Genomic DNA, 15,885 nt, shown 5'->3' with positions numbered 1-15,885 from the left:
GTGAACGGGCACTTCGTGTCCGGACCTTTCCTCGGGACTGAGGCAAGATGAGGTTTGGGGAAGAGTGGAAATGGTGTTGGAAGTTGTCAGGTGAAAGGTTCGAAGAGTTTGTAGCAGTGCAAAACAGGCCCTTTCAGCCCAGCGAGCTGCACCACGCAGAACCCCACTGATTTAACCCCAGGACAACTAACCTACCAACCAGTACGTCTTTGGACCATGGGAGGAAATGGGGGCAGCTGGAGGTAACCCCTATGGTTAATGGGGAGATCAGGAATTGAGCTCCACACTGTGGAAATGCTCTGAGCAGTAATAGCGTCACACTAACCGTGGCGCACATGGTGGGGAAATATGAGAGGAGAAGAAGGTGCAGGATGGAATAAAGGAGGGAGGTGGGGTGGGGAACATAGTAGGCAGCCATCGATCCCAGGGGATCATGGGCTTGTGCCTCTGGTGGACCGTGTCCTCTCCAGGGTGCAAGCCTGGGCAGGAAGATTTGAAGAATTGGCTGTCGCCCCTGCAGCGGGTTCCTCCTCTCCATGTCACTGATCTAGTCCAAAGGACACAGCTTGGCACCAGTGTCGATGCAGAGGTTACCAGAGTGAGGTTGTAAACAACAACAAGCTGCCTTAAGGACTCCGGCTCCAGATTTCTTCCTCAGGGTTTACTCCCCAAGCCTTTCCCATGGGTGGGTATGGCCACAAGGCAGCAGAGGTTTGAAATCAGAACTTTCCTTCTCCTAGGCGGTTTGAAAAGCCCCACTTGCCCGAAACAACTGGTTTTGAGGCACCAGTGGTCCACCTTTGTCCCTTCTCTTGTCTGTAGAAACAGTTCTGTGGGCCTAGTAGCCAAGCCACACGTGAAGGCCAAGACTTGGTCTTGGTTGTCAGAGGCTGTTAGAGTCGCACACCATTTGGAGCACTTTATAGGTAGTGGGAGCTTGTCCCCACTGCCACCCTGGCTATGACAACCTTAGGAACCGGTGGGGAACAATGGGAACATTATTTTGATCCCTGAACTCTTATGAGAATAAGTTGAGTGAACTTGGCTTTTTCTCCTTGGAGCAATGGAGGATGAGAGGTGACCTGACAGAGGTGTATAAGATGATGAGGGGCATTGATTGTGTGGATAGTCAGAGGTTTTTTCCCAGGGCTGAAATGGCTAACACGAGGGAGCACAGTTTTAAGGTGCTTGGAAGCAGGTATAGAGGGGATGTCAGGGGTAAGTTTTTCACACAGAGTGGTGGGTGTGTGGAATGCACTGCCAGTGAAGGTGGTGGAGGCGGATACAATAGGGTCTTTTAAGACACTCTTAGATAGGTGAATGGAGCTTAGAGAGCTATGCAGTAGGGAGATTCTGGGCATAATCTAGCATAGATTACATGGTCAGCACAACATTGTGGGCTGAATAGCCTGTAAATCTCTATGTTCTATATCTGCACTTTCCCTGTAACTGTTACACTTTATTCTGCATTCTGTTATTGTTTTACCTTGTTCTACCTCGATGCACTGAGTGATGAAACGATCTCTTTGGATGGACCTCGTTACAGGGGACCATTACCCCAGGGGGGGTGATGTGTGTGTCGGGCAGATGCAGCGGGTGGGGGATGGGAGAAAGAGAGTGATGGAGGCGAGGTGGAACAGGAGGGGTGAGGAGTGAGAAAATGGGCAGAGTTGGGATGTCTACTGGATGATTCAGTGTTCCTTCCCGATGAATGGAAGCGTTCAAAATAAATTTATTATCAAAGCTATACAGTGCAGAGTAGCTCCATTGAGCTACAATGTCTCAACAACCCCTCAACCTCAATAAACCCTGATCCAATCACGGGGCCATTTACAATGACCAATTAACCTACCTGGTATGACATTGGACTGTGGGAGGGCACCAAGGAAAACCCCTGCATAATTTTTTTAAACAAAATTCCTTTACTACAAATATCGGTGATATACAATATATATAAAACAGTGACTAACACAATTACTTCACTACATATAGACAATACACATTGAACCAAAATGTTCCCATCTCTAGCAATGATGGCACTTACCCCCCCGCGGAGCCCAACGGTCCCAGAATGCCTCTAAGGTCGCCGTGGCCTGCGCGTGTTCCTTTTCAATATTCACTCAAGCACGAACGTACCTTCTAAACCCCTGCAAATGGGGACTCCTCACGGAGCAGTGCCAGAGTAGCACTCGGAAGTCTGGAAGGCCCTGAACTGTAGTAACGAAGCGTTGGCCACTGTGCTATTGCATCGCCATGTACAACCCTGGGATCCACTTCCGTGCAGGCATTCACAGTAAATACACAACAGAATCAGTGAGAGAACCGCACGTGAGACAGACAAACTACCAACGTGCAAAAGACAACAAACTGTCCAAATACTAAAAGAAGAATAATTAATAATTAAATAAGCAATAACTGTCAAGAAAGGGATGAAGAAACTGAGTCCAGAGGCTGTGGGAACTGATGGGGCGAGTGAAACTATCCCCTCTGGTTCAAGAGCCTGATGGTTGAGGGGTAACAACTGTTCCTGAACCTGGTGGTGTGAGTCCTGAACCTTTTTCCGGATGGCAGCAGTGAGAGGAGAACATGGCCTGGGTGGTGGGTGTCCCAGGTGATGGATACTGCCTTGCTCCTGCAGATGTGCAGAGTGATGGGGAGGGCTTTACCTGTGATGGACTGGGCCGTATCCACTACCTTTAACAGGCTGTTCATTCCTCCACAAATAGATGCTGACTTCCCTGAACGTTTTGTGTGTGTTGCTGCTATTGGGTTGAGGGTCTTGATGCTCACATTGTAATGTTGTGCTCTGCTTCCTCTCTCAGGCTACACGTACACATGCTCAATGGGCCGCTCCTGGCCTTGCTCTTCCCCGTGGTCAACACCAGACTGGTGAGTGTTGTTTTGGCACAAGTCTTTATTCAGCCCATTTTGTCTATGTTTATCAAAGCAATTATCTGTCTCCTTGTAAATGCTCTTTCTATCAACATTCCCTTCCTGTGAGTAGGAATTCTGTAAGTCAGACAAAGAAAAGAAAAGAAAAAAATGACAAAGGAGCAGAAGCAGGCCATTCAGCCCATCGAGTCTGCTCCACCATTCACTCATGGGCTGATCCAATTCTTCCAGTCATCCCCTCTCGCCTGCCTTATCCCCTTACCCTTCGATGCCCTGGCTAATCAAGAACCTATCTATCTCTGCCTTAAATGCACCCAATGACTTGGCCTCCACAGCCGCTTGTGGCAACAAATTCTGCAGATTTACCACCCTCTGACTAAAGTAATTTCTCCACATCTCAGTCCTAAATGGACGTCCTTCGATCAAGTGGAGTCATAGAGCAATGATACAGGCCCTTCGGCCCATCTAGTCCATGCCAATTACAGTGGCCACTCAGACAGTCCCAAATGTTTTTATTCGGCCAATATCCCTTTAAGCTCCACCCCTCTTTGTACCTTCTTATAATGAGAGGTGACTTTATAGAGGGATCTTGGGAATCCATGTCCTTAGATTGCTCAAAGTTGCCACGCATGTAGATAGGGTTGTTAAGAAGGTGTATGGTGTGTTGGCCTTCATTAGTTCAAGAGCCACGAGGTAATGTTGCAGCTCCATAAAACCCTGGTTAGACCACACTTGGAGTATTGTGTTCAGTTCGGGTCGCCTCATTATAGGAAGGATTTGGAAACTTTAGAGACGGTGCAGAGGAAATTCACCAGGATGTTGCCTGGACTAGAGAGCACGTCTTATGAGGATAGGTAGAGTGAGCGAGGATTTTTCTCTTTGGAAATAAAGGAGGAGGAGAGGTGTCTTGATGGTAAGAGTCACAAGATGATAGGAGGGATAGTTAGAGTGGACAGCTAGAATTGGCAAAGACAAGAGGGCAAATTTTAAAGTGATTGGTGGGAAGTATGAGGGTGGATGTCAGACACAGAGGGTGGTGGGTGCATAGAACGCACTGCCAGGATGATGATGGAGGCAGATACATTAGGGGCATTTAAGACTCTTAGGCACATGGATGATAGGAAAATGGAGGGAAATATGGGAGGGAAGGGTTAGATTGATTTTGGAGTAGGTTAAAGGGTCACAGCATTGTGGGCCAAAGGGCCTGTACTGTGCTGTAATGTTCTGTGTTGTATTTTCTATGTCCTGCATAGAGACGGAGAGTTTTTATCAGTTCTCCCTTTTTAACTTCCTGGTCTCTAGGAGAACAATGGTCATAGAGTCATAAAGCACTGGAGCACAGAAGCAAGATCTTCTACCAGTCTAGTCCATGCAAAATGTTATTCTACCTTGTCTGACTGACCCCAGCTTGGGACCCCCCACCTAAAAAACGTCTGCAGTCTCACCAAATATTCATAAATATTTGTATTCACTCTCTCCAAATATTCATCTTGCACTGAATCTCTTTTAAGTCCACAGTTTCCTTTATTTGCAAACATTTCTGTACTCTCTCCAGCTGTGATTTCTGTGTCTTGCTTGCAGCTTCCTTTTGAGACGGAGGTGTATTACATCCAGCACCTGCTCATGTACGTCGTTCCGTTTTACCTGCTCAGCAAAGGGGGTAAGGGTCAGACTCCTGTACTGGACGTTGTCTGTTCATTGACCGGTTCTTCCCTCATGCCTTCGAGCCAATGAGTTTTTAAAACATTAGTCACTGTTTAGTTTGTGCTGAAGTGTATTTTTGTTTAAATTGTAGAGATACAGCACAGTTGGAGGCTCTTCTGGCCCAACATCACTCTTATGAGCAATTAATCTACTAACCCATGTGTTTTGGGAATGTGAGAGGAAACTGGAGTCCCTTAGGAAACCCATGCGGTCATGGGGAGAATGTACTGATAGTGGTGGGAATTGAACCTGTGCTGCTGGCGCTGTAAAGCATTGTGTGAACTGCTACACTACCGTGCTGCTCTTGTCCTGTGGATATGGTTGCCAAGATCCCTCAGCTCCACCCCACTGCTAAGAATCCTATGCTAAGAAACCCATCACATTTCAGCTTTCCAAAGTGAATCCCTTCACACTTTTCTGAATTAAACTTCATCTGCCACTACTCAGCCCAGCTCTGCATCCTATAAAAGTAATTAATTTCATCCACGTTCAGGAACAGATACTTTCCTATACTCATGACATTCTTGAGCTGACCTTCACAGCCCTAACTTTGATAAGTTAAAAGGCTGGCACAATATTGTGGGCTGAAGGGCCTGTACTGTGCCGTACTGTACTGTTCTATGCTCACGTCTAATCTTAACCCTGCCTCAGCCACAGAACACTAGAGACCACCTCTTGTCCAGCACGGACTCAGGGCCAGAGAGCAATACAACACAGATTCCACCCATCCACCATGCTGGCCACAGTGCTTGCCCTCCTAGTCCCAATTGCCTGCCTTTGGCCCTTATCGCTCTAAGTGTTTCTTAAATGATGCTATTATACCTTTAAGAGATAAGTTTTATTTGTCAAATGTACATCGAAACACACAGTAAAATGCATCCTTTGCATCAAATTGAATCTGCGAAGATTATGCTGACACCCACAAGTGTCGCCAGGTTTTTGGTGCCAACATACAATGCCCACAACTCGCCAACCCTAAGCTGTATGTCTTTGGACTGTGGGAGGAAACTGGAGGAAACCCATATGGGCATGGGGAGTACAGTTTCCTACAGACAGCAGTGGGAATCGAACACCGATCATATGGCAGGCGTGTTGTAAAACGTTGTGCTAACCACTACACTGTTACACTACCGAGTAATGGAAAGACCTGCCTGTACTGTCCCTCTGGCAGCTGATTCCGTACACTCACCACCGTCTGAATGAGAACAATGACCTCTGAGATCTCTGTGAAATCCAGAGCAACACACACAAAATGCTCAGCAAGCCAGGCAGTGACTATGGGGGGAGTAAGCAGTCGATGTTTTGGGTTGAGACCCTCCTCAGGACGGGAGAGGAAAGGACTAGGGATCAGAATCTTTCCCTTCTCACCCTAAACGTCTCCTAGTTTTGGACCCCTCAACGCTGGGGTAAAGACTCTTACCACTCCCAGATACGTAAATACTTCTCCAATGTCGCCCCTCATTCTATTATGTTACAAGCAATAAAGTCCTATCCTGGGCAACCTGTAACTACTTGTTCCCTCTAACCTGTCTCTGATTTAGAACAGTACAGCACAGTGCCCTACCCCCCCGATCAATGAACCTACCCCCCCCCCCATAACCCAACTTTTTTTGTAGTGTATTTTTTAGTTTTGACTTTCTCCCACCTCTCACCCCTTCTCTCCCTCCCTCTCTGTCACTCACTCCCTCTCTCCCCCTCCCTCACTCAGGTACTTTCTACCTCACTCCTCTCTCCCTTCTCCACCCCCCGCCCCCCACTGTCTTGTATTGTGCGTGGTCTGAATGCACATCTCCGTGATCCGGCTGCAAGCTCTTCATTGTGCCTGTACCTCACCGAACTTGTACGCGTGACAGTTAGCGCGACTTGACTGACAGAAACGTAGGAAGACAGAACACAGAAGAGTACAGCACAGGAACAGGCCCTTCGTCCCTCAGTGCTGTGCCTAGCAGATTAAATTAGTACTCAACTGGCAAGCAAAGCTAGTCCCTTCTGCCTGCACAATGTCCATATCCCTCCATTTCCCTCAGCAGATCTCGGGGGTTGACAGTCAGAGGTTGCAGACTGGGGAAGGCATCAAGACAGTGGTGAGAGTGGAAGGCAGGCTGTAAAGAATAAATAATCATCTTCCATCCCTCGGTTTCTAGGTGTATACAAACCGGAACCTTTAGGAGACTTCAGGTGGGCGGTGTTGGCTACAGGGCTACTCTTTCTCTACCACTACACCATCCTCCAGACTCTCGCGGTGGTGAGTACACTTCTCCGCATCTTCCCCAAGGATTAGGGACCAAATTTGATGAATCTATGCAGGCTCGTAGCGGTTAGCGCGACACTTTTACAGCTCATGGTATTGGAGTTCAGAGTTCAATTCCAGCGCCCTCTGTAAGAAAGTTTGTATGTTCTTCCTGTGAACGAGAGTGAAAGTGTCGTCTCACCGAAAGGACTGTTTATGGCCCTGAATTGTAGTAGGGGCAGGTGTAGCACTTGTTCTGCTAAGTGCCAGGAGGGAGGGATGAATGGGCAAGGGAGTCGGACAGGAGCAATCCCTGTGGAAAGCAGACAGTGCTGGGTTGGGGGGTTGATGGGAAAGATGTACTTGGTGGTGGGATCCCATTAGACGTGGCAGAAGTTGCTGAGAATGATGTGCTGATGCAGAGGCTGGTGGAGAGGTAGGTGAGGACGAGAGGAACCCTATCCCTGGTAGGGTGGAGGGAGGATGGGGAAGAGCATCCATGTGTGAAACGGAAGAGCTGAGGTTAGGTGGAGGAAGGGAAGCCCCTTTCGTTGAAAAAGGACATCTCCTCCATTCTGGAATGAAAAGCCTCATCATGAGAGCGGATGCAGTGGAGATGGAGGAATTGCGAGAATGGGGTGGCACTTTTATAAGTTACAGGGTGGGAAGAGGTATAGTCCAGTTAGCTGTGGGAGTCCGTGGGTTTATGATAAATAAAATGTCTTTAGCCGGAGAGTGGTGAATCTGTGAAATTTATTGCCACAGACAGCTGTGGAGGCCAAGCCATTAGGGCCTATTTAAACCTGAGGGTGACAGGTTCTTGACTAATCAGGGTGTCAAAGGTTATGGGGAAAAGGCAGGAGAGTGGGTTTGAGGGGGATAATAACTCAGGCATGACAGAAAGGTAGAGCAGACTCAAAGGGCTGAATGGCCTAATTCTGCTCCTATGTCTTATGGCATGATGGTTGCAGGTAATAACAATTCCTGAAGCTGGCTTGCAACCTGAGACTCCTGTACCTCCTCCATGATGGAAGCAGCGAAGAGAGGTTATGGCGACAGATACTGCTCTCCAGTGACAGTGCTCCAAGTAGATGTGCTCAACGGTGGGGAAGGGTTCACTTGTGAGAGACTGGGCTGCATCCGCCACACTCCGTAGACTTTTCTGTATCTGGGCATTGGTGTTTCCATCCCAGGCTGTGATGCAACCAGCCCAGACACTCCAGGCAGCGTTGTGGCAAACCTGTTCTGCACTCTCTCCAAAGCTACCACATCCTTCCCATTGTGGGGTGACCAGAACTGTATACAATACTCCAAGTGCTTTCTGATCCCAGCTTGACCAAGAGATCTCCCCTTATTCCCCTAAACTGGGAGGAAGCAGTTCTCCCATTTACGAGGAGCGCTGTCAAAGGAAAGCAGCATTCCATCATGAGGGACCCCCACCATCCAGGCCATGCTCTCGTCTCAATGCTGCCGTCAGAAAGAAGGGACAAGAGCCTCTGGACCCACACCACCAGGTTCAAGAACAGCTCAACCATCAGGCTCGTGAACCAGCGTGGATAACTTCACTCACCCCAACACTGAACTGAATCCACAACCTCTGGATGCACTTTCAAGAACTCTACAACTCATGTTCTCAATATTTATTGCTTGTTTAGTTTTTGTTATTTAGTTTTTTTTGTATTTGCACTGTTTGTTGTCTTTGCACACTGGTTGTCTGAATTTATGAGCAGTTTTTCATTGGTTCTATTGTGTTTCTTTGAATCTACTGTAACTGCCCGCAAGGAGATTAATCTCAGGGTTGTATTTTGATCACAAATTTACTTTGAACTTCGGATAGTCTACTCGATCCCTCTACATGTGCCAAATCCAATGTGTTGGAGAGGAAGATAATTGAGCAGTGCCTGGTTTAACGGTGCCTGTTGGTTGGGTGTCCAGGCTTATGTGCATTTGTGTCATTGTAGATCTGTGAAGCAAGGTTTTTTTTACACAGAGATTGTTGGAAGAGGCTTCCAGGGTGGTATTGGCAGGTGTTTCAGAGACTTAAAGGCTATGTTCACACTAAACCAGATAATTTTGAAAACACCAGTGTCGCGAAAAAGCGATATGTGTCCACACTAGGCGATTCTGAAAATACCTCCGTCCACATTAAAATGGGTATTTGGGCGAATCTCCTTCGACTGGGCACACGCGCAGGACACAGCTACAGAAAACAAGCGAAGAAGAAACAGTATACTATTTCCATTTCCTCCTCTTAGTTCAAGAAAACAATGAAATGCCGCGCTGCCGCCACCATCTGTTCCTGCACATCATGACAGCGATTTTAAAAAGCTCCGGTTACACACCGTACACACTGCTCTGCCCAGCCAGTGTTTTCAGATTTATATACTCTGGAGAGCGTTTTAGAAAAGCTCCGTTTTCAGGGGAGGAAAACTCTGTTTCAGTGTGGATGGAGGGTCAAAACGAAGAGAAAAAGCTTCGGTTATGGATTTATCTGGTCTAGTGTGGGCGAGGCCATAGTATTAGTAGAATACATGTATGGGCAGAGACATTGACAAAGGTGATTGGTTTAGTTAGATACTTAGTTACTAGTTTAATAAGTTTAGTGAAACTCATTGAAACCTATCAAATGTTGAAAGGGCCTCAATATTTATTGTGGAGAGGATGTTTCCTTTGGTGAAGGAGTCTAAGACCAGAGGACACTGCCTCAGAATAGAGGAATGTCTATTTAGAGTGGAGATGAGGGGGAATTTCTTTAGTCAGAGGGTGGTGAATCTGTGGAATTCGTTGCCACAGGCAGCTGTGGAGGCCAAGTCATTGGGTATGTTTAAGGCAGAGGCTGATTCTTGATTAGTCAGGCATGAAAGCTTATGTGGAGAAGGAAGGAGATTGTGGCTGAGAGAGAAATCGCATAGCCATGGTGAAATAGCGGAGCGGACTCAATGGACAAATAGCTAACTCTCCTCCTGTATCTTGTGAGGCCTTTTCCTGTATTATAGTGTTCTTTGTTGTAAAAATGTGCCTCATTCAATAGCTGAGCAGCACACACAAAATGCTGGAGGAACTCAGCAGGTCAGGCAGCATCCATGGAGAGGAGTAAACGGTCAACATTTCAAGCTGAGATCCTTCAGAATCAGGTTTATTATCACTGACGTGGGTCATGAAATTTGTTGTTTTGTGGCAGCAGTACAATGCAAGTTGTAAAATTTACCGTAAGTTACAAAAATAAACAATTAATGCCAAAGAGGAATACAGGTTTCCCCGCTATCCGAAGGTAGAACGTTCCTATGAACCGTTTGTAAGCCGAAATGTCATAAAGTGAAGAAGCAATTACCATTCATTTCTATGAGAAAAGTTTTTGAGCGTTCCCAGACCCAAAAAATAACTTACCAAATCATACCAAATAACATATAAAACCTAAAATAACATGAACATATAGTAAAAGCAGGAATGATATAAATATACAGCCTATATAAAGTAGAAATATTGTATTTATGGTGTAGTTTCATTTATCAAAATCAGGAAGACAGCAAGCCAAAATCGATTTGAAGAAAAAAAATTCGGCATGTACACGCATACGCACACAACTGCCCGCACAAGGCTTCATGGTCATGGTAGTCCTTTCGAGGTAAACACGCGTATAAAGCAGGTGTCTCTTTTTTCGTAAAAGTGAAAATCCTCTTTGGTTAGCGAAAACAGGTACTAATGTAGGTCGTAACAGCGAGCTGTCGTAAAGCGAACATTTGAAAAATGGGGGCCACCCGTAATGAGGTTGTGTTCATGGACTGTTCAGAACTCTGATGGTGGAGGGGACAAAGTTGTTCCTGAATTGTTGAATGTGTGTCAACAGGCTCCTGTACCTGCTCCCCGATGGTGGTAATGAGAAGAGGGATTGTCCTGGATGGTGAGGGTCCTTAGATGCAGATGCCACCTCTTGAGGCACCACCTGTTGAAGACACCCTTGATGGTGGGAGGGTTGTGCCCATGACGGAGCTGGCTGTGTCTACAACTCTCTGCAGCCTCTTGCAATCCTATGCATTGGCGCCTCCATACCAGACGATGATGTGACCAGTCGGAATGCTGTCCACCGTACATCTGTTAAAATTCACAGCAGTCTTCAGTGATCTACCAAATCTCCTCAGAATCAGCTTTATCCCTCACATGACTCTAAGATACAATAAGTAATAGATATTTAGCACTAATGGGTGCCACAGTAATGTAGCAGTTAGCACAATGCTGTTGCAGCTCCAGAGTTTGGAGTTCAATTCTTCCGTCTTCTGTAGGAGTTTGTATGTCTTATGGTAAGTGTGTGCATTTCCACCAGGAGCTCTGGTTTCCTCCCACAGTTCAAGGATGTACCGGTTAGTAGGTTAATTGGTCATTGTAAATTGTCCTGTGATTAGACTGGGGTTAAATAAGTGGGTTGATCGGTGGTGCGGCTCATTGGGCCGGGGGGGGGGGAGGGGGGGATGGGATTCTGTTCTGCACTGTGTCTCTAAGTAAAATTGTTTGACTCTGTAAACACTTTTTATAAAGTTGTTCACATTGTAAATACATGCTGGTATTTAAAAGTTCAAAGTAAACATAATCAAAATATGTAGTCACCAAATAGTCCCCCGAGATGCATTTTCTTGTGGGCATTCACAAGAAAATGCAATAGTCATTGAAAAAGTACGCAGAGACCAACAAACATCCAAAGTGCCAATGACAAACTGTGTAAATACAAAATCAACAAATAATATTGAGAAAATAAGTCGAAGAGTCCTTTAAAATTTATCTATTCGCATTTTATTCCATAGTTGTACTTTAACATCTAATGTTATTTTTATATAATTTTTTCTTCTTTACAATTGTTGAATGTCACGTCCTGACTAACACACCGCAGCAAGTTCCTAATCCATGTAAATGTATTTGGTGAATAAAGCTGATCCTTGATTCTCGAGAAAGAGGTCAAACTGGTGATGGAACGGTGGGGCTGGTGTGTGATTGCATTCAGTATGTTCTGTGCCCCTGTCTGTGATATTAAACTAACCTCACGGTGATTGTCCCTAGGTTACGATGGTGAACTTGAACAATATGCTGTGCCCGGCCGTGTCCGACCCATTCCGTGGACCCTACTATCGCATGTGGGCCTCCCTTCACCAGACTGCGCTCCTGCTCATCCATGGGAAGGCAATCACGCTGCTGGCCTTTGCTCTGCCGTCGCTGATCCGCACCCTCTGGGGCAAACTGAAGCTGGCGTGAGTGACCAGTGTGTGCGTGAGGCTGACCCGCCCACGGGGATGCGGACGCCAGGGTCACGGTAGTGGGGTTGTTTTCCTGGAGACTGAGGGAAGGCTGCGAGAGACTGCTTCTCCTGGAACCTTGATGGGAACTGGATCAAGATGGAGAGGTCGAAGTCCTCCTGGAACTTCCCCACAACTCCGTCAGTGATCGCACCCTCAGCACGGCTGCAGGCTGTGTCAGGTGCCACTGAAATACGTGGCTCATGCTTCCAGGGGCCAGAGGACACACATGCAGTTACAGACCTATAGGTATAGACACAGTTGCAGGCATACACACACACGTATAGATTCTGAGTAGGTGCAGCACCTTTGACTGATCAGGGTTGGTTTTATAACTGTTGTGCCCACTGTGAACCAGCCACTTTTCCTGCCGCGACAGTGCCTTGGGCCACAGTACATTCTGTGGAACTGAAACACGTGTGGAACTTGACACCAGAGTAGCTTCTCTTCCAGTAGACCCTGAGCTGTGTAGACAAACAACCAAACCCTGCTGGTCACCATCCGGTCACCTGCCCTGCAGAGGACCGCATTGGCACACACTTGAAGAGAGGCCAAGCCAAGAGGACAATGTTTCTTTCCAACAAGGAATCCAAAGAGATCTTTGAACTTGTGTTTTTTGTGTTCTGACGATATTAAAATAGGGAATATAGATGATTACAATGCAGTACAGGTCCTCGAATTTATGCTGACATTTTAACACTCTAACATTCAATCTAACACTTCCCTCCCACATAACCCTTCATTTTTCAATCCTCCATGTGCCTCTAAGAGTCTCTTACATGACCCTAATGTATCTGCCCCTAGCACCACCATGCACCCACCTCTCTCTGTTAGTGGTAAGGGTGGATTCCCTTAATAGAGAATCCACCAGCTTGTTTGTGATTTTGTTTAACGTGGGGAGGCTGATGGACGGGCAACCACCACATGGTCTTTGACAGACTAGGGTCAGTGTCCAGTGGCATGGAGTACCAAACAATTGGGGACCTTTGTGATGTTTCATCATCTTCTACCAGATCCACCAGTGAGTTCTTGGTTGGATCCTGGCCCTTGACTGTACACCCATGGGCGTCCTGACCACGCATCACTCTCGGGATCTCAGGAACTCACAAGCTTCTCCACCTCAAAAAGGTGGTGATTCTTGGAGAAGGATCTGTGTAAAACACTGTACAGAGAAACCTACCTCTGACATCCCATAAGACATAGGAGCAGAATCAGGCCATTTGGCCCATTGAGCCTGCTTCCCCATTCCATCATGGCTGATTTATTATCCCCCTCAACCCCATTCTCCTGCCTCCATCCCAGAACCTTTGACACCCTGACTAATCAAGAACCTATCAACCTCTGCTTTAAATAAACCCAGTGACTTGACCTCCACAGCCGACTGTGGCCATGAATTCTACAGATTCACCATCCTCTGGCTAAAGAAATCCCTCCTCGTCTCTGTTCTTAATAGGTGTCTCTCTATTCTGATGTTGAGCCCTCTAGTCCTGAACTATCCCACTATGGGAACCATTCCCTTGAATGCCACTTTATCAAGACCTTTCAATAACTGGGAGGTTTCAATGAGATACCCTCATTCTTCTAAACTCTAGCAAGTACAGGTCCAGGGCATTCAAACGCTCCTGATATGTTAACCCTTTCATTCCTGGGATCATTCTCATGAACCCCTCTGTCCAATGCCAGTGCATCTTTTCTTGGACAAGAGGCCCAAAATGGCTCATAATTATCACCCAATTACTTCCTCCAATCCCCTTTTACAGTCCACAGTTGCTTTCGTTTATCCAAGGAAATATGTTTATTTTCAAGGGAAGTAATAAATGGGATTATCGAGCCAAACATTACAATTTATACTGAATGGTAATCACAAGCTTTAAATCCGGATATCTGACAGCATTGTAGCCAGATTACATTTCCTGCAGATGTTATCTTAGTGAGATTCAGTCGCTGCTCCCAATACATAGTCATAGAGCACTAAAACTGTCCTTTGGCCCATTTAGTTTGTGCCGAACCATTATTCTGCCTAGTCTCATTAACCAATACCCAGACCATGGCCCTCCATACCCTTCTCATCCATGTACCTATCCAAGATTCTCTTAAATAGACAATAGGTGCAGAAGTAGACCATTTGGCCCTTCGAGCCTGCACCGCCATTTTGAGATCATGGCTGATCATCTACTATCAATACCCGGTTCCTGCCTTGTCCCCATATCCTTTGATTCCCCTATCCATAAGATACCTATCTAGCTCCTTCTTGAAAGCATCCAGAGAATTGGCCTCCACTGCTTTCCGAGGCAGTGCATTCCAGACCCCCACAGCTCTCTGGGAGAAGAAGTTTTTCCTTAACTCTGTCCTAAATGACCTACCCTTTATTCTCAAACCATGCCCTCTGGTACTGGACTCTCCCAGCATCTGGAACATATTTCCTGCCTCTATCTTGTCCAATCCCTTAATAATCTTGTATGTTGCAATCAGATCCCCTCTCAATCTCCTTAATTCCAGCATGTACAAGCCCAGTCTCTCTAACCTCTCTGCGTAAGACAGTCCTGACATCCCAGGAATTAACCTCGTGAATCTACGCTGCACTTCCTCTACAGCCAGGATGTCCTTCCTTAACCCTGGAGACCAAAACTGTACACAATACTCCAAGTGTGGTCTCACCAGGGCTCTGTACAAATGCAAGAGGATTTCCTTGCTCTTGTACTCAATTCCCTTTGTAATAAAGGCCAACATTCCATTAGCCTTCTTCACTGCCTGCTGCACTTGCTCATTCACCTTCAGTGACTGATGAACAAAGACTCCTAGATCTCTTTGTATTTCTCCCTTACCTAACTTTACACCATTCAGATAATAACCTGCCTTCCTGTTCTTACTCCCAAAGTGGATAACCTCACACTTATTCACATTAAATGTCATCTGCCAAGTATCTGCCCACTCACCCAGCCTATCCAAGTCTCCCTGTATTCTCCTAACGTCCTCATCACATGTCACACTGCCACCCAGCTTATTATCATCAGCAAACTTGCTGATGTTATTCTCAAATGTTGCAATCAAACCCATATCCATTTGCACTGGCAGCTCATTCCGCATTATTCACCTTCTGAGTGAAGAATTTCCCACTCCTATTCCCCTTAAATATTTCACCTTTCACCCTTAACCCATGACCTCTAGTTCTAGTCTCAGCCAATCTCAGTGGAAAAAGCCTGCTTGCATTTACCCTGTCTATACCCTCATAATTTTGAATACCTCCATCAAACCTTCTCTCATTGTATCTCCCACGTTGAATCCCCATACTGATCCTCAGGAGATGCTGCAGGATGATTCAGGCGCCACAGTGATGCGGCTGGTAGAGTCTGAATCACAGCTTCAATCCTGACCTCAGGCGCTGTCTGTGCGTGGAGTTTGCACGCTCTCCACGTGTGTTTCCTCCAGGTGCCCCTGCTTCCTCCCACTTTCCAAAGATGTGCAGGCTGGTGGCATAATCGAATCTGATTCAGAATCAGGTTTATGATCACTGACATACATTGTGAAATGTGTTGTTCTGCAGCAACAGTATGGTATAGTACATAAAACAAGTTACAATAAGAAATATATATTTAAAAAATTAGAGCAAAAATTGGCCACTGTAAATTTTAGTTATTTATTTAGAGATACAGGGCAGAACAGGTCTTTCCGGCTCAACAGGATGAACTGCCCAGCAACCCAATTCAACCCCAGCCTAATCAAAGGACCATTTACAATGACCAATTAACCTACCGACCCCTACATCTGTATATGTGG

At 46.3% G+C, this 15,885-nt stretch overlaps 1 protein-coding gene across 12 annotated transcripts in view; it reads left to right on the top strand.

The window, feature by feature from the left end:
• LOC132391025 (transmembrane protein 164-like) overlaps positions 1-15,885 on the top strand; it is a 139,075-nt gene that overhangs the window by 55,280 nt on the left and 67,910 nt on the right. For all 12 annotated transcript variants that reach the window (XM_059963649.1, XM_059963648.1, XM_059963650.1 and 9 more), the window contains exons 4-7: positions 2,823-2,889; positions 4,474-4,552; positions 6,741-6,841; positions 11,876-12,063. In XM_059963649.1, the coding sequence (XP_059819632.1) occupies positions 2,823-2,889; positions 4,474-4,552; positions 6,741-6,841; positions 11,876-12,063 (435 nt within the window). The remainder of the gene's footprint in view (positions 1-2,822; positions 2,890-4,473; positions 4,553-6,740; positions 6,842-11,875; positions 12,064-15,885) is intronic.

This window comes from Hypanus sabinus, chromosome 3 (assembly GCF_030144855.1).
Source record: "Hypanus sabinus isolate sHypSab1 chromosome 3, sHypSab1.hap1, whole genome shotgun sequence".
Taxonomy (NCBI): Eukaryota; Metazoa; Chordata; class Chondrichthyes; order Myliobatiformes; family Dasyatidae; genus Hypanus; species Hypanus sabinus.
The sequence above is the reverse complement of the archived record's forward strand: the minus strand, read 5'-3'. Positions and strand labels throughout refer to the sequence as shown.